This window comes from Pinus tabuliformis, chromosome Q (genome assembly GCF_031772625.1).
Source record: "Pinus tabuliformis cultivar Carrire ecotype Pingquan chromosome Q, CPIR1, whole genome shotgun sequence".
NCBI classification, from domain to species: Eukaryota; Viridiplantae; Streptophyta; class Pinopsida; order Pinales; family Pinaceae; genus Pinus; species Pinus tabuliformis.
The window spans coordinates 1,169,753,387-1,169,780,181 of record NC_142296.1 but is presented as its reverse complement, the minus strand read 5'-3'; the positions used below and the strand labels follow the sequence as shown (position 1 = coordinate 1,169,780,181).

Genomic DNA, 26,795 nt, shown 5'->3' with positions numbered 1-26,795 from the left:
TATCCATTCCAAATCAATGTTTGGAGGAGGTTTCAATGGATTTTATCATAGGTTTACCCAAGTCTGAAGGAAAGAGAGTCATCATGGTGGTAGTTGATAGAATTACCAAGTATGCACAATTTTTTGCATTATCTTATCCATTTAAAGCCAATATAGTTACTAGTACATTTATGGAAACAATTCAAAATCTACATGGAAACCCAAATATTATCATAAGTGACGAAGATCCTATTTTCACTTGAAATTTTTGGATATAATTTTTTCTTTTCTGGGTACTCAGTTAGCTCATATATCATCTTATGATCCTCAATTCGATCGACAAACTAAGATAATGAACAAATTTTTGGAAGGATATCATCGTTGCTTTGTATCTGATAAACAAACACAATGGATCAAATGGTTCCTATAGCTGAATGGTGGTATAACACTTCCTTCCATACTGCAGCAAAAATGAGTGCATTTATGGCACTTTATGGATATCATCCACCATCCATCACATCATTTTTAAGAGAAAATTCTAAGGTTCAAGCAGTGGAAGATCACATCGAGCATCAACAAAAATTTCTCCAACTCTTAAAGGATAACTCACTTTGGTGTAGAATAGGACAAAACAATAAGCAGATCAACATCACAGCGAAAGAATTTTTGATGTAGGTGACCAAGTATATCTACAACTACAACCTTACAAACAAATGTGCCTCAAACAACCTAAGAAGGATAATAAATTATCACCAAAGTATTATGGTCCATACAGGGTGTTGCAAAAGTTTGGTACTATGATTTACAAATTAGAACTTCCTTCATCTTCCCGAGTGCACCCAGTTTTCCATGTTTCATGCTTAAATAAGGTTATAGGTGACAAGGTTCCAATTCAAACAATATTGCCAAAACTTGAGAGTAAGGAAAAATGATATTGGAACCTAAAGCAGTCACAGAAACAAGAACTTGACAACTATGAAATCGGTCAATTTCAGAGTATCTCATCAAGTGGAAGATTCGACATGGGAGGATGAGAATTTTATGTAAAATCATTTATAATTTATCAAGCATTGAGGACAACACTATTTTGAAGGAGAGGGGTATGATAGGTCCTTATAATACTAGTGTATTCCCTTCTTATTATTGTAATTGTACCCCTTATTGTTATTGTTATTCCCATGTTGTCCCCATACTGTTATTATTTTGCCCCATAGAAGCCCATTGTTGTTATAATTGTGCCCTTACATTATTATTGTTATGTTGGCTTTGATTATATTGTGACCCCTTAGAATCCTATATATAGAAAGGAGGTCTTGCATTTGTATCATCGAATAATTGTTCATTTTATGTAATGTAAAGGAGGTTTCCCCCTTGAAGAGGCTACTTTTTAAGTCGTTGATCTATCTCTTTCTTCTATTTTGTGAATTGTGTGCATAACAAAATCCATCAATAAAAACCTCATAAGAATTGTTAAGCGAAGTATTTTTGAAAACTAAAAGAACTGGCATAAAGCTCTAGTTTTTTCTCTATGGGATGACATAATTACTCATAAAGCTTCCTTAGGCACTTCTCCCTATAACTTATTATGTGGAAAAGAAGTTTTCTTGCCTGCTAATTTAGCTTTTCCTTCACTAGCCCTAGTCCAATGAGTTGAGGAAAAACCTTGCTCTACTTTATAGTTAAGAATGTCTCAAATTCTAGAGCTAGAGGAAGGAAGAGATAAAGCTAAAGATATTCATACTCAACATCAACAAATGGTCAAGTCTTGGTTTGATGCGATTTCAGTAAGATTTTTTTTTTTTAAATTGGTGACTTAATCCTAAAATGGGATAAGGCCCATGAATTAAAAGGAAAACACAAAAATTTCCAAAAACTTTGGCTCAAACCATTTCAGATCATTGAAAAACTAGGCGCATTAACTTATATCCTCCAAGATTTACAGGGTGAGAGAGATTCTCTTTCCATAAATGGGATAGTTTTAAAGAAGTATTTTTCTTGAGAATTCATATTCCGTTGTAAACATGAAATAATTATATGTAGATATTGGTTTCTTTAGGTTAGTTATGTTGAGTAATACACCTTTGACCTCGTATTGGGTTCTCTCATCATTAACATGGAATTTTATTAATTAAAGGATAATTATTTAGAGAGAAATTATAACATTTAAATTTATATTTCATCCATTATAATCATTGATATTTTTATCTCCATTAGCTTGTGAATATTTCATGACTTGAAACATTAAAAGATCTTGTTATCATTTGGTCTGTCATCTACAGTTTTTTTAATAAATAAATATTATCTTGAAGTTTGGGCATCTTATGACTTCAATTCTCATCTGAAACTCTTCAATAATTTTACCTCCATATCCACTGATTTTACATTTTTAGAGTGTAATTAAAAAATATTTAAAACTGAAATATAAGGGGTCTTATTATGAGCTACCTTACCATGATCATGTGGAACTAATGATGTTGACATTATCCTCACTGGTCACCAAACTAATAATGGCTTATCTTTGTATAGTTGTAGGACAAGAGGTCTCATCATGAGCCGACTTGTTCAATATCATTATAACTTGTGAATGGAATTCTCACTATTTAGCTACCAAACCAGGACAATGGCTTTCAAACAACTGAAATAAAATTTTAAAAAGAAGAAGATCAATACCTCTAAAATATTACTATAGTGGATGAGATACTAGTATTATTCGATTAAATGGTAACTCGGTCAAGGTTATGGATGCTTGCTCGTAGCAGTGGCTCTACTTGTTAGAAATAATTCTATCTTAATGCTAAACTCCCATAGTTCTTTATTTTTATCTTTACAACTCTTAAAATGACTCACAAAGATAATGAAGGTTGTTATAAATAGCAAGTTATGAAGTTTTACAAAATAATGAATTTTGTTTCATTCAGAGTAATTTCAATCAATCTAAATTTCAAACATTCCAATCTTTCTAAGTCTTTTTCTTTAGTTATTAAAATTTCATTTATTTTTACAGGGATAATTGTTTCACCCAGTACATCACTAATTGATGTAATATTCAGCAACCCCCCATTTATTTATACTAAGTTATTCATAAATAATGAGGACCCTTATTTTCTTTTAATAAAAAATTTCAAATTTCAATAAAAGTTGGGACATTTTTTGAATTAGTTATAAAATTTGATATGCTTGAAGGCTTTCTTTAATCGGAAACCATATATCAGAGTTTCTCCTTTTACAAATTACAATAAACGTAAACCCCGATAGCCCCACTCATAAAGTCAAAACTTCATCAGAACTCTATTGTATCGTAACTTCCCCATTAATAATGTTATGATAAAACTCCCCCCTAATGCTTGCTTTATTAATAAAATAATATTAAAGGGATTTTACCAAAGTTTATAACAAGGCTTGGGTGCTTTTATATAAATGAATATTATAATTATTCATTGGCCCGACAATTGTCATTTATTATATTGGTGCATCAGTTATCATGATTTTTATCATGTGGCACCTCTGATATCCCACACTTCTGGTACCTTCAATATTTCCATTAAAGTTCTTTATCAGAACTCTTTAATCATATGTCTTCCATTAAATCATCTGATATGAAACTCCCAATATTAAGCCTTCGATATGACTTCCCCAATATGCTTCACACCTCTTTTCATCAAATCTTTTTGATAGATATCTATAATGACTATTATTATATCATAATCCTTCCAATTTGGAAGTTTGAATTACTGTACTTTCTAATGCAATCCTAAATATTTTTCTTTAGTAGTATTTTTTCGATATGCTAATTTGGAAAGCCCATGTGATTTCATGCTCACGCACTTAATGACTGAGAGTGGAGAAGTTATTTTTTTCGAAATCAGAAATTCTTTCATTCATTTAACTTTGATTTTATGATGATTTTCTTTAAAGAAGAGATTTTTATTGTAAAGTTTCATTATTTTCCCTAAGTCCTATGGTTTTCTACTCATCCCTGTGGTTTCTACTTCAGGCTAGTTCCGATCACCATGACAATGAAGAAATGTTGAAAGTGTGGAAGGGTAAGAAGAAAACTACAACTCAACAATAATATGTCCCTCCCTCATTTGAAAGCATTGAAGAAAAGATAGTTATGTCAAGGCTCTTCTTTGATATAGTTTGGTCTAAGACTCTAGATAATCCTCATGGGAATCGATATATAAACTCTTTGAAGATGAAGGACCAAGGGTTACTCAAAGGATAGTAATTGTTGATGATTCTACTCCAGTCTTAGATACAACCTGCAATGATGTGGTGAATTCCTTCTTATAGAGGATTGCAACCAGAGCTAAAATTATCCCCTATAATGATATGGTTAGGTGGGTTGTAGTAATTTGAGAATTTCTAATAGGATAATTGTTACAAATAGGAAAACAGCCATTGGATCTTTCACTAGTGAGGACTTGTGGAGGATGTACCATATACGAGAGGCACAATGAAAATACAACAATAAATACATTTAGACATTTATTAAAGAACATGAACATGCATTGGAGTTGATTAAGGGATGGAGAAGGGGTCCAAATAAACACAAGTGAGAGGAAAGAGTTAATTATGCTATAGATTCCCTTGTTGGTCCTTATTCTCAAGTAGCTACTATGATGTGTAGGCTTTATGCACATCCTAATACACAAAAATTTCTTGACCAATGGGTACCACTTATAGATGGGGCTTCAGAGGATTTTACTTTTTATTGGGCTACTATACTCTCAGATAATTTAGCTTCCCATATCTTATCTTTTAGAAGAAAACGAAAGTTTTCTGAGAACATAGCCCCCCCCTTCTACATGAGTGCTTATATCATCGATGCCTTGTGTTTTTCCATGGATTTTTCATCTATGGGTTGGAAGTGGACTCTGGAAGACTCAACCCATATTCATATCTACCATGATATTATTTAGGATTCCAAATATCAACCACATTTTATAAAATCTGTCATGGAGTCATGTTACCAATCTACCAGATTATTTTTGATAAAATGGCTCCATAGGTATCTCTAGAAGCTGAAAATGACCTGTTCCGAGTAGGAAATTGGGAGTATATCCAACCCTCATGTGTTACCTCTTCCCATTCCCTATAAGCTTCTTATGAGAGAGATATCCTATCAAACTATGGGAAGTGGAATTTCTAAAGTTTTGAAGGAATCCAATAAAAATATGTGGCCTATATTTCCTACCTATTTTGGTATATATGCCTTATATAACTAAAACCATGTAATTATCGAAATCAAGGCCATTCAGGATATCAGTTTTTCTACAATACCCAATAGACAGTATGATCCTCATCAAATTGTCAAAAAGATTACGGCTCCATCAAGCATCAACCAATTTTCCCATGAGGCATATAAGTTTGATGATTTGTTTAAGAGAGATTATTCTTATTCAATTTTTATACACAAAGAAAAGAAATAATTAAATCTAGAGGAAATGATTCAGTTCACTTAGTACATGGTATATAGGCTGACAAAGCTTCCTTATATATTCCTCAAGAGAGGATTGTTCTTGATGATGTTGTAATTGTTGATTCTACACAATCTGTTGATGTTTCTTAATCAAGAGAAATAATTTCCTCTTATTATTCTCAAGGAGAGGTTTTTTTTCCTAATGCGAAGCTAGAATAAATATGGGAACAATACAATCATGGTCCTAATTCTAAGGCCAATGAATCTGATGTTGCTAAGAATCCTCCACAAGTAAAGGTTCAATATAGTTCCAAGTGCTTTGAACAGAGTTTGATAATAACAAAGGTTCCTGAGAATCATTTGGAAGATAAAGATGTATAAATCATACCAATTTTCCCTTCTTCTGAGGTTATGTTAAGAATCAAGGAGATTCCTTCACTAGACATCTTTTACATCCCTCCTCACAAGGTTGTGGTCAAAAGGGAGAGAAAGAAAATAAAGCTTGACTAGTCTGAGGCTCTAGTTCCTGGAAATGAATCTTTTGAGGTGTTGTGGAAAGTCTCTTTAGAAACCCCTACAGAGGAACTAGGTAGGCTTACCTAATTTATAGGTTCCCATGCTTCATCTACTATTAACAAAGCCATAGATGTTCAATAGTTCCTAAAGGAGAAAGAGGAAATATTTTTTTGTTAGAATAGAGAATTGAAATTGAGAAACAAAAGATCACAGAACATTAGCATATGCAAGTCATAGTGATTTATAATAATTTTAATTCTCTCATAATCTATTACGATGTTGATTTATAAGCCCCAAACTCTCAAATTCAAGAGTGGCAGAGAAGGATTGAACATATGAGTGTCAATCCATAATTAACTGAGTTTAAGAAGAAGGAAAAAGAGTTGAACACTCTTCTTTCTCAACAAAAGATTGTATTTTTCCAGGAATCAGAAAACATTCATGATCAGTGTAAGACAACCAGTTCCTTGATAGACCAACTATCTGATCTCAAAAAATTCTTTGAGTACATAGAGGAGAAAATTGCTCGTTTCTTGACATGGCAGGAAAATGCAGATGGAAAATTAGCAAATCTTCCCAAAATTAAAGAATCACACAAAGAGATTGGTTTCAACGAATGGGAAGTTTGCATCAAGCAAGCGAAAGCAACAATATTTCACGCATGGGATATTTCAAATAATCTTATTGAAGAAGTTAGCAATAATCTGTTTCAAGCCAATATCATATCGAGTTGTCCCAAAGGAGAATTACTTTATATCAAACTACTTAGTAAAATGTGGCAAGAATCCTCCAAGAAGCAAGCTGAGATTATCGATCAACTGACCAAAACCAACTTGGAGAGTGATTGGAAATTTTTGGCCAAAGCACAAAATCAGTGTCTTATTCTCCAATGTTTATCAAATACCACCACACAAATGTTGCCATCATTCAGGGATGAAATCTTCATTAGAGAAATGCGAATACAACCGAAGTCTCCACCTAAGTTAAAGAATATGATTGACATCTACGAGCTAGAATAGAAAATTAGAAGACACTCTTCCTTCCAACCTTAGATAATTTGTTGTAACAGATTCTAAATATGTCCCTTTTTGTTCATTTTGGTTACGTTTGTTGAAATTTCCTGAGGTTGTTATTGTATTTTCTATATTTGTATTTTATCATGAAACTATAAATCCCCTCTATTAGAGATGAGAAAGGGATGTGAATTTTTGAAAAAGAAGGCTTAAGGTGCATTATTGTAACTCAGGTTTTTCTTAATATAAAGTTCAACCATCACCTTTCTATCATGGGAAGATCAATGATATATCGGGTACTATTATCCCTTTGTTATTCTTTTGCTTAGAGTAGAATGGAGTTCTAATTTTTGTTCATAATATATGTGTTGAAGCAATCGTTCATTGTCACTATTGATATTTTGATTGAAATTATACGTTATATGTATGAACAACGAGATCTCAGTATATGTGATGAATTAATAAACTAATTTAATTAACTATTTAATTAAATTATTTATCTGTATGTGCATTAACTTCATAGTTACACGATGATCTACATTGTCACACCTATTATGAAATATGTATAATCACATATACTAGCAGCATACCCGAGATAAATAATAGTTTTATTAATATTTATTTCAACTTTAGTTATATTATATCATTATACTTTTATTCAATCCATTTCATATAACTTCATATAAAAGGAATCTAGTCCCATAATTCCAGTCGGAGCGATCATACCAAATGGAAAAGGATTTGTTCTAAGGTCCCGACTGGGTGGTTTCCCCCAATGTTGATGCAGTCGTTCCAGACCATCAACAAGATGTTATAGTTATGTTTAATATATCTAAAACTTGAGGTTGATCAAATAATTATTTCATTTATAATATCCATGTTGTGGGATCATTTCCTTTAAAATTTCTCATATCAATGATGGGAATGAAGTAGTTTTGTAGACTCAATTTGAAACCATAATGGTTTGGATATTAGAGTGATGAAATATTATGTGTAAATTTATTATAATATTCATGCAATCAAACTTAATTCTCTTATTCTATTTATCCTCTGATTGAGGAGGCAAATTTAGAATAAGATTTCTCATTAGCTCCATATTATCCATTTCATTTCTTTAATATTCTCTTTTAGATAATATTTTCTTATCATCTCTTAGATATCATATTGTCTTACAATTTATTTTAGGTCATATTTTCTCAACATATTTTACTTGATATCATCTTTCTAATTTTGGAATTATATTTTACTTACCGGTTTTATTATTCAACATGATTTTCCTTTGTAATTTGCATGATCTCTATTTTCTCCCTCCACTTGGACACCTCAAATTTCACATATTCATTATCTTCTTCTATCAAGGTTGATCCTTTAGAATCGAGTATAGGATTTTCATTTCTATTAATACATAGAGACATGATGGGAATAAGGCTTTTCAGGGACATATGAGTAAGGAGAGTTAGAATATATACTATATTATATATACCATTGGGATTTCAAAAATAGTACTTTGCTATTCTTTTGCTACAATGATTGGGGACAAGCATTAGCCTTTAGAATCCTTGCTACGAATTTCCTTTGGATTTTTACATCTAGATGTGATGGTCTAGAGTTTTATAGTGTATTATGTCCAAGGAAGCATTAGTATCTAAAACTATTATATGTAACGTTACGGTTCTTAACAATAATGCTTCGCCATTTTTGAAAAATTTGTTAAGAAACATGGATTATTTCATTATCCATACTAAAATGGGTGCTAAATATGTGAGAGTGATCTCCTTGAGCATTATTTTTGGTGTATTATAGATATAGACATAGACATAAGACATGTGATATAAGTATGGTTTCATATATGTTTTTGGGAATTCATATACAACTATGGTGTGTGGAAGATTTAACCCATGAATAGATCCTATAAACTATGGTACTACTTGTCTCATATAGAAAAATGTGTTCATGGGGCATCCTATGATGATCCCATGTATATTATTTGCTTGTGTGCTTCCTAATGGTATCTCTGTGAACTAAGAAATATATATTTATGTATATAGACATTTCTACATGTATACAGCCAAAAAATTATAATTTCTATAAAACAAAGAAAAATTATATCATTATAACCCTTGTGACACCAACTTCATGGTATACTCTTCTAACAAAACTTATACTCAATGTAATTTTTTTTTTACTACATTTATGTCTCTAAAAATGTGTATTGGAAGATAATGTTGTGTCTACTATGTGTAATTGAGACTCCCACGAGTCTCATTCAATTTCAAGTATTCAAAAGAATGTTAGATTGAGCTACCGAACCAATTTTTTTATTATTTTTCAAGTAATAAAGCTTGTATGAATTTCCATATTTCCAATATTTTATTGACAAGTCTAAAATATGGGCATGCAACACCTAGGTCTATTTTTTATTGAGTCCCATGAGTGGAATTAATTTTAACATCACAATATTCAAATATGTGTGTTTTACTAAAACACCCATTTAAGACTAATATTGTAACAACCACAGTTTAAAAGTTCACGTAATATAGTTAACAAAGGAAAAATAACACCAAGGTCATTGGACATGTATTCCAAGATGAATGTTGGGGAAATCATCCTAGTGGGTATTCATTTCATTTATTATGGCTAAGGAAATTGGAAAAGGAATTGGAAAGGGCTTTGAAAAGGCAAGGAGACATTAATTGGCATTTTATCAATGAAATAAGTGAAAATAAGAGAAAAGGGATATGAAATGTCACAAGTTTCGATGAGAGGAAAATTGAACGAAAATGAAGAAAATAGAGGCCTCGATGATAAAAAGGAATTTGAGGATCAATTCACAACCTTTTTTCAGTTCATTTTGGATCTCTCTCTCTATTCTTTCATAATATTGAACACTTATAGCATTCTTGGAGAACTCTGGCATTGCAGAAAGGAAAGAAAAAGAAGGACAATAAGGAAAAGGAAAGCAAGGGACAAGAAAGGAAAATTTGGATCAAGCAATTTCAATAGGAATACTTGCATGTAACAGGTTGCATGTGTGATTCCCTAGCTGGTTTTTGAATGCATGGCACATGCATGTGTGTATTTGGTTCTCTTGTTATCATTGCCATGGGTTTTTTCAGGTGTGACTATGCTTTTAGCCTTGCCTTTCCATTTCCAGATCATCATGGTGTGATGGGGTTATTTTATTTGGTTTGTCATATGGTTTCAGAATTGATTGAGGTGGTCTCCAAAAAATTTCCATAGGGCCTAGGAATCCCTTAACCGGTTTTGATGGGATTATGGTAAAGCCATAGGGTGGAGAGAGTAAAATTCCTCATGGTATTTTGGAATAAATTCTAAGGCATCCATGCTTGTTTTGGGCCTAGTAATCCATTGATAGGTTTTGATGGGATTGTGATAAAGCCTCAGCGTGGAGGTGGTTTCATCTCTAGCAAGCCTTGGTTGTTTATGTATTGGTTTACTTATGTGATCTCTTGATTGTTTTTGGTGTGATAACGGGAGCATGAGGGTCAAGGAAGTTTAATCTCCAGGAATCCCTGGTTATGTTATCTTGAGTCCCACATTCATGCTTGGAATATGACACGAGGGTGATTGGATGAAAGAAAGATTTGGTTCAGCTCAATTTATGGTAAGGTGGTATGTGGAAGTCTCTAACTTGGTTAAATTTTTCATATGTTAATAAGAGCTATTTTCATATTTTATTTTATGAGTACTTGTACTTTATATTATGTGTCTTTGATGTTTGTTATGGTATGGTTATTATTTTGGTTATATGTTGGTTATAAGCATTGTTCTGTAATAAGTTCTAGCTACAAATCTTGATATTTTGATTTGTTGATGAATGGTTAATGAATGCATAAGTTAATAAGTATTATTGAAACAATTATGAGAGGTAATTAGACCTTCTCGATAATTCTTAGGTATCGTATCCCTATGTTCAGATATGCATTCAATACATGTAGATTAAATGTTATCATTATGTTTGACGAAATTTGTGTCATGTTTTAGGTACTCTAGGCCAATTTATTCCTTCAAATTTGTATGTCTAACATTGTTTTCATGTCATTATTGATGTTGAGAAGTTACATGAAATTCTAGGTAGTGGTCTCGAGGCTGACCTAGAATCCAGGCTTAGATCTCAGGACCACAAGATCCTAACTGGAAAAATTGGGTTGCAACCACATGGATATTTTGTTGTGGGTGTGGTTGAGGGCCCATGGCGGAAAAGCAAGGGTCCAACTTAGGGTTTGGCCACCGAGGATGGTTTCTCAGCCTTTGAGTGTCTTGTAATCCATGTTGGATGTTGTGAGATGTCAGTTTATCATCAGTAGTTCGCCCCACTTCCTTAATGGGACCTAGGAGGTTGATTCATGTCATAGTAGCTCTTCCACTCATGTTTACCCTGGCAGGCAGGTGAAAGTGGGTAAATGTGGGAGGGGTGGTTACAAATTTGAGGAGTAGACAAAAGCCTTAACTTTTATAACTTGTAACTCTGAAAATATGTTGAACTAGACATTGAAATTTTTACTCCATATACTTCTCCCTTTCCTTTGTAAAATACAATTTCTATTGAATTCTAATTATCCAAAAAAAATAGAATGAAAATGGTATGATTTCTTGTTTGAAGAATTTAACCAAGGATTGTCCACTTTGATACCAAACGTTATGGACCACATAGAGAAATAAACATATCAAAGAAACAATTCCAAATTTTCATGAAAAATTCAAGTGAAGGAGTTAATGAATTAGAATCTTGTTTATCGAGGTGACCTCCTAAGACAAGATATCAAACATAGAGGATAAGATGATCCTTTAAATGAGTCCCATTGGTGTTATCTGTATGTGTGTGTGTGTGTGTGTGTGTGTGTGTGTGTGTGTGTGTGTGTGTGTGTGTGTGTGTAAAAAAAAATAACAAAGAGAGGTGGAAAAAATAACAATTTGACATATGTATAATTATCCTAATGATAATAAAAATATGGCCGTAATATATGAGAACAATTGTATAGGTATTTTTATTTTTACATAAAAATGCTCTAGTCTGGAATATTTTCCTCAAATTTTTATTTTTATTTCTTGAAGGAGGATAATTATATTAGACAATGATTTAGGATAAGTACCACTTGCTATGGATAAACTTACATATGAAAATAAAAGTCAAACAAAGTAATTATGGAAGTTATTCACAATTCTTATGACTCTTCATACAATATTGAGGTGAGATAAACAAAGTAATTATCATAAAAAAATTGGTCATATATTAATGGATGTTAGAGATGCAATAACAATCCTAGAAGAATAAAAATCATGGATGGTTCGCATGTATAACTCTCTAGATGGCTCTAAAAAATAGTAATTTGATAATTTCATGTCCTTTTTGCAACAAATAATGATTCTTACACAACAAACATTGTTTAAGGTCCCTAAGTCATCGTATTGGACATAATATTTCTATATGATTCATAAGAAATTCTTATGTTGAATATTATGAGGAAATTCTAGATGATGACTTATATATTGTACTTTGAGCTTGCATAATGATTACTTCAAACTTATGGAATTATGTAAGATGAAGTAATGGTGCTTGTAAAATAATTGAAAAAATTCTACATAATCCTAGAAGATTAGCCTCAAAACCTCCTACATAAATTTTAGTAAGATTTAATAAATCAGCGAGGATCCCACTTGATCAAGAATTCCCTTGAACCATCCATATTACACCCATTAAAATAAGTAACTATAAATAAATTCCATTGAAAATACTTGGTGATTGAGCATCTATAAGCGTGGAAAATGTTAGGGTTTAATATTCATAGGTGGGCTAATTTTCCACGATTTTTCCAAATAACAAATTCAGGAATTTCTATTTTTTGTAAAAATGATTCGTCCAATTTTACAATATAAAAAAAATTTACATTAAAAATTGGCCACATTATATAGAGAGCATATATATAATCATTATAAATTTGAATATTTTTACAAATACATCAATAAACATTTTATAGTTTGAATATTAGGGACCAGTGAGATTTGCCAATGTTTTTAGACTTCAAGATAATTTTCCATCCTTAAAATTTTCCTTGCCCATAAGTCACAATGGTTTGCATTAGAAAATATAACTTTTTATTTTGAAAATAATGAATAGAAGGATCTCACCTTTATTTCATATCTTGAGTTAAATGTTTGAGTTGTCTTTGATTTGACCTTCCACTTCATATGATTGGTATGATAATGCAATAATGTTTGGGCAAGTCTAAGATAAAAAAATATATATCTATGTGTGTGTGTGTGTGTGTGGATCCCCAAGGGTTAGTTCAAGTTGTGTAGAGCAGAGCCATATGTGAAGTTATTTGATATTATTTCTCGTTGTTCTAGATCATGGGTTTTCATATATTCGATTTCCTTGAGGAAAGAGGGCCGACGGTTTACACTGTTTACCATCCATGAAATGTGGAGAAGTACTATGAGGTTTCTCGTTCTTTCTTTCAAAGTAAAAATAAATGAATTAAATTAAATAATATATGTAATATGGAACAATGGAGGATTGTCTAAGAAATAGGGTTTCCTACTATGTCAATAGTCCATATGTTATTATGGATTTGGAGCATGGCTTGCATTGCGTGGGGGAGTCATGATTGAGAGACACATCCATAGGATCATGTAAGAAGTTGAAAGTAGTAGATTGGTCATACAGTAATACTATTTCATCTTCGATCTCCATGGTTAATAGATGTTTAGGTAACACTACTAAGACTAAGCCACGAAGACAGATAGAGAGCTTTGTGGGTTAAGTAGTATGCTATCTAAGGTGGATAAGGGGAACAAACTCATTAGGACAGAATATTTTTTTCTTTATTCCCTAATTTTGTTTTTTTATGTTAGGGGGTCTTTGTTACTCAAAACTTTCCATCCTCAATCATTTGAACTCATGGTCTCCAGATCATAGACATATGTGTAAAATAATTATTTTCCCTCCCTTATCGGTGTTATAAGGGGGGTTAAAGGAACCATTTCAACCTTGAAAAGAATTCAGACAAAAATTTAGTCCAACATGCACAAATCTTCACTTTTCTCCACCTTTTGGAATACAAACCTAAGAAAATATGATTGATTAGAAGTGGTTGTTTGTAGCAAAATTTGAAATATGAGATGACATATCTTCAAAAGTGGTTGTTTGCATAAATATTCACACAGAAAATATCATGTTTGCCTGTCGAGATACCTAAATTTTCCTACCACTTAACCATAGATCCCTCAAGATCTAATCAAAAGGACAATAGAGAGAGAAGAAGGATCTTTTAAAATCATTTTAAAGCATCTTAAGGGGGAAGTTGCCATTCTCTAGCCATGGGAACAAATCTGGTTGGAGATATGAAACAAAGAATTTAGAAAATCCTTGGAATAACATCTCCTCAAAACTTGTTATATGAATGGAAAATCTTACAGGACTTGATGATAATGCAGGATTATGCCATTCTACAAGATTAGATCATTATTTTAAAATTGAAGTTGTTAGGTGGAGTGCAGAGTTTCAAAAACCCTAGTGGATCAACCTCATGTAAGGAGGTCATTCGATCAAAAATATATAATGGATTTGGCTCTTCTTAAGAAATAGCGCAAGGGAAGACACATAACCCATATGCTCAAACCCAAAATATCCCGAGCCCTTATACTCTTCAATAGATGGAGCAATCTCTAACAATGGAAGTTAATCTTTGAGAGGATAATGAGGATTCAATGGGTTCTAGCCCAAATAGGAGAATATACATAAGTGGGTATTCTCCACCTAGACCCCCAACTATGATATTCACTTATGCTCTAAGGAATTTTTTATTGTACTATTTGATACACAGAAGGATCTAAAGTTCACCTTAAATGAGGAACCATGGTTTTGCACAGAGCAGGTCCTTTGATAACCCTATGGTTTCCAGGTTTCAACACCAACATAATGATGACATCGAAAATGCTAATTTGGTTCAGATTACATACTGCCCTCTTCCTTTTTGGCACCACCAAGTTTTAGAGGGAATTGGAAGTACAATGGGAAAGTACATAAAGGCATATTTGGAAAGACCTTAAAAGGAATTTTCATCGTTGCCAGAATCTATATAGAAGTAGACCTTAAAAAAGTTTTACCTAATAGTATTCACTTGATCCATAACAGTATTCATTGTTCCCAACCCTTAGATTTTGAAAACACGATATTCAAGTGGCATATCTTGTTTCTAACAGTACATTTACGAAACACATGTCCACAGGAAAAGAAGGATTTGAAAAGGAAAAAGAAACAACCCTAAAAGCCTAATGGGTGGAATGTTTTAGTTCTACATCTCTCAAAAGAAGAGGATGAAGAAACAATGGAAAAGTATATAAACACAAATGTTTAGAATCAACAAGGCACATCAGTCGACAAAGGAATAGAGGAAGCAAGAACGATGGTTCAAAGTCAAATTGAATCAATAGAGATTATAGTTACAACACATCAAAAGAGGAAACAACCACTAGAAAGAGGTTGGGACCATAAAAAGATCCTATGGATATGAGAGTTTGCTCTAAAATAAGGAGATCCCAAAGGTAGATGATAATCAAATGGAACTTGTAACCACTACTCTCATCCAAGAAGTTTGACAAAAAAAATCATAATTCTAATCGTATTGTCAAATCTTCTTAAGAATTATTTTTAAATTTTACAATAAATATATAAAACAATCTATCAAAGTTTAGCATTATTCACATATTTAAAAATAAAAAATTAAAATAATAATTTTAACTATATTATTATGTTAGTTTAATTAAATTTAATATTAAATAAATAAATAAATAATTATAATATTTTTTTAAAATAAAATTTTTGAAGTATTCAACTATAATATTTATTTTAGAAACCAGAAATATATTGTCTTATTTTTCTTGAAAATAAAAATATCATTAAATTAAAATTAATTTACATTTTGAGCAGAAATATATTGTCTTATTTTTCTTGAAAATAAAAATATCTTTAAATTAAAATTAATTTACATTTTGAGTAGAAAAATGATATAATGTTACAAATAAAATAAAATTAAATTTAGCCATGATACTCCTCACAGTTGACTTCCAATCTCAATCATCTTCCTAAAACAACCTTAATCCCTATAATAAAATTTAAAGAAACAATATTACTTTCAAAATGATCCAATAAAAAAATTGGCTAACTTAGTAGGTGAGGGAGAGAAAACAAAAAGGTCATAGTTGTGACAGGGAAATCATAAACATATGGAGAGTGAATCATTAACTCACTACTAACTCACTACTTTATAGTTTTGTATTAGCCCATCATTAATCATTGAGTCTGTCTTCCCCATATTACATAGAAATAAAGTGATGTTCAATAAATACGATAAACAAAAAAAACTAATTATTAAATCACTTCATACAATTTATTAAGATTTTGATATCTCATACTTTTCCTAAACAATACTTCTCTTTGTTGAAAGTAAACCATATTTTATCGTATATGGAAATTTCAAGAAGATTATGATAAAATTTTCTTATATTTTTGAAAGTTTTACTTAATTATTAAATTTTAAAATTTTGAATGTGTGACAAATTTTTGATGATACTAAATCTATTTTCACCGTAAAAAATTCAAACACCTTAGCTTTTTAAATAAATAATGTCTTAATATATTTACTAAACCTAACAGCATTCAAAGTAGGTATACTGATCCGTCATAGAGAGTTTTAGATGAAGTCAAGCTTAGGATTCCAAGTAAAAGTTTGGCAATTCTAAAAAGTCATTATACGATTCCAGCGTAATCCAGAGGGCGTTGACTTGGCATTGGCCCATATCCAATTCACATCCAATCTTTGAGTCCGTCCACTACATTTGCCGGCTCTCGACATGTCATAAATTGCAGTCAGCATCATTGTTTCCTCTGATCTGACATGGTGGTCTCTTAATCTGTGCAAATTGACATGGTAGATGTATGGTACGGCCGTAGAGGCAATATAGTATGGCGCGACTAATCAGGATTCAAACTTCTCAGGCGAATTATGGAAACTTTGGTAAGAATTTTTTTATGAAATTTAGTGATTTTTTATAAAGTTAAATTATTATTTTCAAGTTTCAACCTTTTGAATAATGATACTAAATTTATTTCCACGATCAAGATTTAACATTCTTATTATTAAAATTTTTAAAAGTAATTCTATGAAATTCCAATTATTTTTTAACGGAGTAGTCTACTCAGTGGAGGAATTGCCTAGTTTTCATTTTTGCCCGGAAAAACCTCTAGCTTCGGATGTTGGCAATTCCTCCACCCAGCTCCGCCAACTTCTGCGATGTTGGCAATTCCTCCACCCAGCTCCGCCAACTTCCGCGAGCTCCGCTCAGAGTTGGAGGTTTTTCCAAGCAGGGACAATTCCTCGGCCCGGGTAGACTACTCCATTCTTAACAAACTTTTCACGGAAACTGAACAATTCCTCCCTGAGTAGACTACTCCATTTTTAACCATCCAAACAAATTTGAAACCGCATTAAAAAAAAAAAAACCTTTTCCTCATGGGCACATTTTACCTACTCGTGTTTCCTTTGGCATTTTTTGGTTAGGGGGTGCAGTTCTTTGTACTATATGTTATGATGTTACTATTTTTGGCTGGGTTTGTAGAAATTGATTATGTTTTTCTGTTTTATGCAAGGTGATGTAAAGGAAACTAGAATTTACAGATCCATTAATTTAGAGGCTTCAGTATCACCTGGCCTGATAGAAGTTTGGTTTGTGATGGAGAGTTATTCTTATCTCGTTGATGGGAATGGAACGAATAGTAGTTAGCTTAAAATATTAACCTCATTCCCATTCCAAAAAGAAATTAAGTTTAGCAATGAGGCCGGATAGAAGTTTGGGTTGTGATGGAGAGTTATTCCTATCTCGTTGATGGGAATGGAACGAATAGTAGTTAGTTTAAAATAATAAGCTCATTCCCATTCCAAAAGAAATTAAGTTTAGCAATGACGGAGTGCCGGGTGGATGTGAGTTCCTATAATTATTTGAAATTGGCAAAAATTGATTCATTGAAAATGACCTAAAATTATCAATAGATCATTATTGATACCGACAAAATTTATTCATTGAAAAAGACCCGAAGGATCAATAGGCACTAATGCCTTCTATGGTCAGCTATAGTTCATCATCCATCTTCATATCAATTATAGATTCGGGAATATTTGAAAAAACAAAAAAAAATCATGATAAAATATATATATATATATTTTAGTTGTTATTGAATAAAACTAAAATCATTATTATAAATAAATAAAAAATCTTATACGCCAAGATTATATTTAATTTGATGGTGATTTTAAAATTAAATTTTTATATTATTACTGCTAAATTTTCAAATATTATTAATAAAATATTAGATCATTTTTTGGGATTTAGCCGTGTTAAGTAAGTCATTCATCTATGACCATTTTCATGAGAGGTAATTGTAACTAACTAATTTCTCATGATTTTTGAATAGTCCACTTAGCACTCATTGCATCAGGTGTGATAAGTAAGTCATTCATCTATGACCATTTTCATGAGAGGTAGTTGTAACTGGCTAATTTCTCATGATTTTTTAATAGTCCACTTAGCACTCATTGCATCGTGTGTGATAAGTAAGTCATTCATCTATGACCATTTCCGTGAGAGGTAGTCGTGACTAATTTCTCATGAATTTTTAATAGTCCACCTCACACTCATTGCATCGGGTAACTGAGTAATTTCTCATGATTTTTTAATAGTACACTTAGCACTCATTGCATCAGGTGATGCTCACAGGGGTGAAGAAGTGGGAAGTGGGATAAAAACTAGTGAAATAAATCACATAGCATCAGTCATCACTTCCGAGGCTTGCACTCATGATTTTTGAATAGTCCACTTAGCACTCGTGAAGAAGTGGGAAGCGGGATAAAAACTAGTGAAATAAATCACATAGCATCAATCACCACTTTTGGGGCTTGCACTCATGATTTTTGAATAGTCCACTTAGCACTCATTGCATCAACTACTAATTTCTCATGATTTTTGAATAGTCCACTTAGCACTCATTGCATCGGATTTCTCATGATTTTTGAATAGTCCATTCACAGGGTTGAAGAAGTGGGATTGAAACTAGTGAAATAAATCACATAGCATCAATCATCACTTCCGGGGCTTGCACCCGGTAACCAGGACTTCCCAGGAGGTCACCCATCCCAAATCACCTCTAGCTCAAGCACGCTTAACTATAGAGCTTTCCCCACAATCAAGCCCACTTAGCTTGCTACCCCATTTGCAAAACCTTAGCAAGTATTGTGCCTCATGAACCATTCAAGTAGAGTTCCCTTGACTCTTTTGAATTAAGTATGGGGGTTTTCACAGATTCAAAAGAGTGAAGGGAACTCTACTTCAATGGTTCATGAGGCACAATACTTGCTAAGGTTTTGCAAATGGGGTAGCAAGCTAAGTGGGCTCGATTGTGGGGAAAACTCCATAGTTAAGCGTTCTTGAGCCACAGGCGATCTAGGATGGGTGACTTTCGGGAAGTCCTGGTTACCAGATGCAAGCCCCGGAAGTGATGATTGACGTTGTGTGATTTATTTCACTAGTTTCAATCACACATTTTCACCCCTGTGAGCATCGCCCAATGCAATGAGTGCTAAGTGAACTATTCAAAAATCATGAAAAATTAGACAGTTACGACTACCTCTCATGGAAATGGTCATAGATAAATGACTTACTTAATACTTAATATAATATTATTAAATTATTTTCTTAATTAAATATTAGCTTTAAAATCTTATATTTTAATGTATTTTAATAAGTATGGTGAATTAAAACATTTTTATGCTTTATTTTTAAAATTCTATAATGCATTTTAAAATTCAAATATATTTCTAAACTTAAAAATGAAGTAAGAATATATTTTTATAGAAACGAAGTATGCATACTTTACATAAAGGGGAAGAGATAAAACTTTGAACGAATAAGTCATATAAAAGCTCTATGATGGTTTTGCGACATTTCAGAAGCTAAAAAAAAACCATTTGAGACTAAATCTCGTTGAACCTCAGCTCCGAATTTTGGATCTTGTCTCACTATATTTTGGGAGATATAATTTGAGGAAGTTAGGGTTTTTGCAAGCTCCAGAATTTCATCTCAAATTGGGCATTGTGGAATTTTCGCTATAATTTCTTTTATACAAAGGTTTAGACTCTGAAATTAAAACACATTTGAACCAAAATCGTGGGGAAGGTCGGGCCCGAATTTCAAATCTCATTTCGCTATATTTTCAGAGATACAGGCCAAGACATTTAAGGTTTTTGTAGGCTCCCGAATTACATCCCAAACATGTGACCTGGGGAAAATTGTCATAACTATCTCTCTAAGCATCATAGTGAAATTTCGTCAGAAGTTACAGAAAGAGCACAGTTTGTAGTGTTTTGTGTATATTTTTCAGATCCAAAGGTCAAAACAGTGATATGTGGCAGTTCATACAAGTTTGATCTTCTGAAAAGGTATATGATCAGGTCATATTGGGAGATTGTGCATAACTCTTTCCTGAAGAATCCAATTTTGATCAGACTCATGGCATTGGAAAGAGGATGCAAAGGGCTACTGCAACTCGCAATTTCAAAACATGGAGATCTAAAATTACACAGCTATAATCATTTCAAGATCGAGCTCCTAAAATCAAGAAAAGGCAATATGAGGAACTTTGATGGCAGGGATCCGGTAAATTGGATATTACAGATGGAGCAATATTTTGATCTACATGAGGTGCAACTGTTACAAAAGGTACATATTTCATCTTCATATTTAGAACCGGATCAATTTTTATGGTATAAAGGGCTTCGTTCTCGTAAGCCACCTGTTACATGGTCAATTTTCACGGAGGAAATTATAACACATTATGAGGATAAAAAGAGCAACACCTTCTTTAGAGCAACACCACAACAATTGGAAGAAAAAAGAGCAAAAGAGATTTGTTACAAAGTGGAAAGCGAATTATGGCAACAAGGAATTCTAGCCCTCACAACTCTAAAGATGGAAGTGTTGTTTATCTTAGCCTTCCAGAACCGACAAGGGTGACACCACAACAATTAGAAGAAAAAAAAGAAAAAGGACTTTGTTACAATTGTGATAACAAACACATTAAAGGTCATAAGTGTGCTGAGAAGAAAAAGGTTCAAGAAGTGAAAGATCACATCGAGGAGGAAGAAATGAATCCAACCATATCTTGAAATGCATTGGCCAGAATTACCACTCCTCAAACTATCAATATAGAAGGACATATCAAGAAGAAAAATGTTCAAGAAGTGAAAGATCACATCGAGAATCAAGAAATGAATCCAACCATATCTTGTAGTACATTGGAAGAAATTACCACTCCTCAAACTCTCAAGATAAAAGGACATATCAAGAAGAAAAAGATTCAAGCAGTGAAAGATCACATCGAACATCAACAACAAGTTCTCCAACTTTTAAAGGATAACGCCACTTTGGTGTAGAATCGAATGAAACAATAGGAAAATCAATATTGTAGTGAAAGAAGTTTTGATGTAGGCAATTGGGTATTTTATGACTACATCTCAAGCAAGCTATTTATGAGAAGGAAATGTTCGCAATACTACATGCATTTAAGAAATGGCGACCTTACCTAATTGGAAGACACTTGAAGGTAAAAATGGATCATAATATCCTTAAATATCTTTTAGAACAAAGATTATCTTTAGAAGAACAGAAAAAATGGGTCACAAATATGTAGGGTTATGACTTTGAAATCATCTACAAAAAAGGGAAGAAAAATGTTGTTATAGATGCACTCTCAAGAAAGGATGAGGATGTGGAAGCATTGTTTTGTGCTATTTCTATTATCCAACCAGACTGGACAAACGAAGCAAGGGATGAATGCAAGAAGGACGAAGAAGTGTGGCCACTCATTCAAAAGTTGCAGAAGATCCCAGTGCAAACAATATTGTTAGAGATTAACGAGGAAGGAAAAATCATATTGGAACTCGGAGCAGTCACAGAAATAAGAACTCGATAGCTACAAAATCGATCAATTACAAAGTATCTCATCAAGTGGAAAAACTGACCGGCTAAAGATTCCACATTTGAGGACAAGAATTTTATACAGAAGCATCAAGAACTACTCAAGCATTGAGGACAACACTTTCTAAAAGAGAGGAGCATGTTAAGTCCCTATACTAGTAGTGTAACCCCTTATTGTTATTAGTACAACCCCCTTATTATATTGTTGTGCCCATATAGTTCCCATATTATTACTATTGTGCCCCATAGAAACCCACTTTTGTTATTATTGTGCCCTTACATTATTATTATTATGTGGGCTTTCATTATAGTATGACCCTTTAGACTTCTATATATAGAAAAGAGGTCTTGTCATTCATATCATCCAAGAATTGTTCATTTGTGTAATGTAAAGGAGGTTGCCCCCTCGAAGAGGCTTATTTTGTAGGCATTTACCTATCTTTTCTATGTTTTTGTGCGCTGGTTTCATAACATTTTTTAATTTTTTAAATGGTTAATTTATTGTTTTTCATGTGGTTGATGGTGAGATCAAGCAGTGTTATATTCATTAAATATTTGTACTAAGCATATTCACGAGAAGGGATCACTTCGTGCTAATTCAGCTATAAACTTTGATCAAAGTGCATCGAGAGAATTGAACCCATAACCTTGTCAAAGTTTTTTTTTAATATTTATTATTAATTAATTAAAAAATATAACAAATAAAATTTAATTACTTTTTTAATATCTTTTGAGTATTATTTTATCAATTTTGTTTTCAAAATGCAGTCGTCAGGCAAGCAGAGGAATTGCCCGGACAGTCAAAAGTGGTTAGAATCAGGGCAAAAAATTTCAAAAAATCTTGTAGACACAGAGTTTGAATTGTGTTTTTGATGGTGGAAATGGATTCAACACCATGAAAGACTTGGAGGACACCTAAAATTTTGAAGTTTAACAACTATAACCTAGATTTACAAAAATTCTTGCCAGATTTACTCTAAATATAACCAGAATTTCTATAATTTTATGGGGAAAGTCCTCCACCTCCTTAAACTACACGTTTCAAAATTTGATAAACATTTGTAGAAATGGTATATTTAAATTTCGAAATGATGAATATATATATGTGCAAAATATAATAACTAAAAAAATTACAATCTAGCACCACATATAATTAATCAACAACGACAGTTCCATTCTACCGTACAATATGGCCAATCTGGACACACACCCCCATATAATTATTATCAACAACAGTTCCAGTCGACTGTAACCCACGGAACAAACGTTTACGCTCAGCTAAGTATTCGAATTTCAAGTCGTATTACCAGTCAAATTTGACACTTATCGTACCTCTCTCAAAGTACGATACTCTAATGATCGGCAATAAAAAGCTATACATACCGTAGATGTGCCCGGCGAGGTCTCGGTATCGAATATGTCGTCTGCCTCCAGTTTCATGGAGTCGTGCAAGAAGATGATTCGCATGAAGAGATATCGAGGCTGCTGCTATCGATCCGACGGTGCCTCCGATCCATCCCAAGGGAACCATCATAATTCTGGAGTATCCCAGTACAAATGCACTATTCAATGCCGTTACCAGAGCAAACCCTACTTGGTACCATGCATCTGCAGCAACCTCAAGATTCAATTCCTTTCAGTTGAAGTGTACAATATGGAATCCAGAATTATCAAATCTAAGAGATCCAGAATCAAATTTAAATAGAAAGCATTAATTTTATGGTTTTTGAATTTAGGTTGGTTGTAGATTTTAAGAATATTTTGAAATCTGTTATTTCAAAATATTGAGGTTTGTTTTTATGATTTAACTTTAAAATATTTTCAGAATCTGTAATCTACATAAAAATGCTCTTTTTGAACATGCATAAAACTAAGAGATAGAATATGTATGTCTTAATAAATTTAGCAGTTACACTAAAAATTCCATGTTCTACAATAAAAAAATTTCATACACCATTTTAGTATCTAACATGACCTTGATCTTTAAATTAGATAATAATAATACTAATTATAAAATAATAGATTTAAATATAGTGATTTACCATTGCTTATAAGGTGAGCTGTGTCCTTGGATACATCGTGGTCTACTGGGTCCGGTAGGGTTGGATTAGCCTGCGTAGATTCAATATTGAAATGCTGTTGCGCCATTTCTTCTACAGGCCGAGAATTCAGCTAGTTTCTCTGTTTGTTAATTTCTCCTCCAGGCCGAGAGATCAGTTGATTTCTCTATAATGCTATTTCTCCTGCCAGACTCCACTCCTCTGCCTTTTGCTCTCATTTGTTTCTTTATCCAATCTAATTCAATTTATAGGGTTCTGTAAATCTACTGCACCATTCCATGTGAAAAAAAATATAAAAAGTGGACGTGCTTCTCCTGCTGTGGAGTGACAGGTTGGAAAATATTAAAGCTCTGCAATTCTCACTGTGGAGTGACTGGTTGGTGAAAATTAAAATTATGAAATTCTCAATCTTGTTGCGGAGTGATTGGTTTAAAAAAAAATACCGTGTTTCTCAGAATTAATCAAGCAGACTCACGTGTTTGCTGGGAGGGGAAGTTGGGCAACGGCCAGTCGTAGCATTCTTCCATGCTGTTTTTGAAAATTAAAATTATGAAATTCTCAATCTTGTTGTGGAGTGATGGGTTTAAGAAAAAAATATACCGTGAATTTCAGAATTAATCAAGCAGACTCACGTGTTTGCTGGGAGGGGAAGTTGGGCAACGGCCAGTCGTAGCATTCTTCCATGCTGTTTTCAAAAAAATGTTTTTAAAATTATATAAAGCTTTCATTAGCCGTAGTGTAACTCTTTTTCTCCCTTTTTTTTTCATAATTTTTTTATAATAATTTTTTTTTAAATCCGAGAGATATTAGGATCACAAAGATTTCGAAATATTAAAGTATAAATGTTTTAGAATTACGAAGTTTTTGAAATATCAGTATAAATTTATTTAAGTACTGATTTGATTTAATATAGTTGAGAAATAAAAAAATTTCAAGTTTTTAAAGTATAAAATAGAACGTTTTATTTTTAATTATTTAAAATGTATTTTTAATGTTAAATAGAGTATATATAAGATCTCATAAAAATTTTAACCATAAAAATTTAATTTTTTTCTATATATAAATATATATGAAATTGATGTAGACATAAATTAAAATAGTTTGTTTTTTTAAATATAAGATTTAAACATGTGATTCAAACATTTTTTTTTGTTTCTAATTTCTTTACATCATATTCATCATTTTTTTAATTTTAATACCATTACTTTCCTATTTAAAACATAATTTTTTTATTTTATTTTAAAAAGGCACGAACAAACAACAAAATTACACATTGCTACATACTAAACTGGAGTATAAGCATCTAAGCTGGAGTATAAGCATGTAGACTAAATTAATAAAAAATTAATTTATAAATATTTATTATATAAATATAAATATAAATTTATTAAAATTACAAATTTGTTTGTTTTTTCTCAACTGCAAAATTCAAATCTCGAACAACTTTCAAACCTAGCTAATTGGCCCAAAATTAGAAATTTAATTTATAAACCAGTTAGAATCAGAATACTTCACTAACTATCTGACCAAAAAGTATTTAAGACAACGAATTATTATAAACTCCAAAAGCTAATAGAGTCAAGACAACGACCCTTAAATTGTCAAAATTATTATCTACTATGACGTGTTTGACCTCTAGCTGCCATTATTGAAAGCTGTGTACCCCTGTTGTATATCCCTGTGCCATTATTGAGAGCTGTATATCCATCCATGTGCCATTATTGAAAGCTGTATATTCCTGTCAATGGCCAAAGTATATCTAATTCACCCATCTGCGTATTTCTGATAATGGCCCAGCTCGCTTTATAGGGTTCTCGTTTGCCTGTTACATCTAACAGTCTATGCCTTATATTTCCAGTAGTTGCCCAACTAGCTTTATATGGCTCTGGATTGCTACAACTGCATCTGTCAGTCCCTGTCTGTTTATCCCAAGCTAGTGATCTCTATGTTACGTTCTAGAAATGAAAGTTATTTTGATAAAATGTATGATGAATGATACGAAAGTAGATTAAGAATGGTCAAATCAGATGGCGTTGTGAAGGTTGACTGTTTATGATAGATTTTGTGACATTATTGAAGGAAAAACTGGTTGGAAGACGTTGATCTTGAACATTATGCATCATAATTGTCACTGTTTCAGTGCACAAGATGTCAAATGTGTATTATCAGACATGACAAGTGAAGGTACGTTTTGTTTACATGGAGAAAAGTGAGGTGATTATGTATGATATTGTCACTCCTCAAGTGGGCAAAAAATGTTAAATATGGATGGTCAGACATGACAAGTAGATGTCCATTTTAATTACATCGACAAAAGTGACGTGATTATGTATGATCATTATCACTCCTTCCGTGCACAAAAGATGTTAAATATGGATTATCGGACATGACAAGTGGTTGAAAGTGACGAAATTATATATGATAATTGTCATTTCTCGTGCACAAAAGATGCAAAGTATGGATAATCAAATCTGACAGGTGGAGGTCCAGTTGATTTACATGGAAAAATGGACAAAGGTGAGGTGATTGTTATAATTTTATAATTTAACAAAAGCAAAAGTGATAGGGTTAAACAGTATTTTTTTGCTCATTATTTTATTTTTTAATATTTATACGTTAGAAAATTTAATATTATAAAAGAAATGGTTAAATAATTAAATGTTAGGGTTTTCAATTACTTATAAATTACAGAGGAGATAGCTAATTAATTTATATAGTTGTTAGAAAATCACATTAATAAAGTAGTTGATATAT

At 32.3% G+C, this 26,795-nt stretch overlaps 1 protein-coding gene across 1 annotated transcript in view; it reads right to left on the bottom strand.

Moving 5' to 3' along the window:
- LOC149223859 (putative proline transporter 2) overlaps positions 1 to 24,566 on the bottom strand; it is a 172,085-nt gene extending 147,519 nt beyond the window's left edge. The window contains exons 1-2 of the mRNA XM_089383416.1: positions 24,024 to 24,566; positions 23,365 to 23,589 (exon numbers count right to left, since the gene is read on the bottom strand). Coding sequence (XP_089239542.1) covers positions 23,365 to 23,589; positions 24,024 to 24,129 — 331 coding nt within the window. The 5' untranslated portion in view covers positions 24,130 to 24,566. The remainder of the gene's footprint in view (positions 1 to 23,364; positions 23,590 to 24,023) is intronic.
- Between the last annotated feature and the right edge of the window lie 2,229 nt (positions 24,567 to 26,795).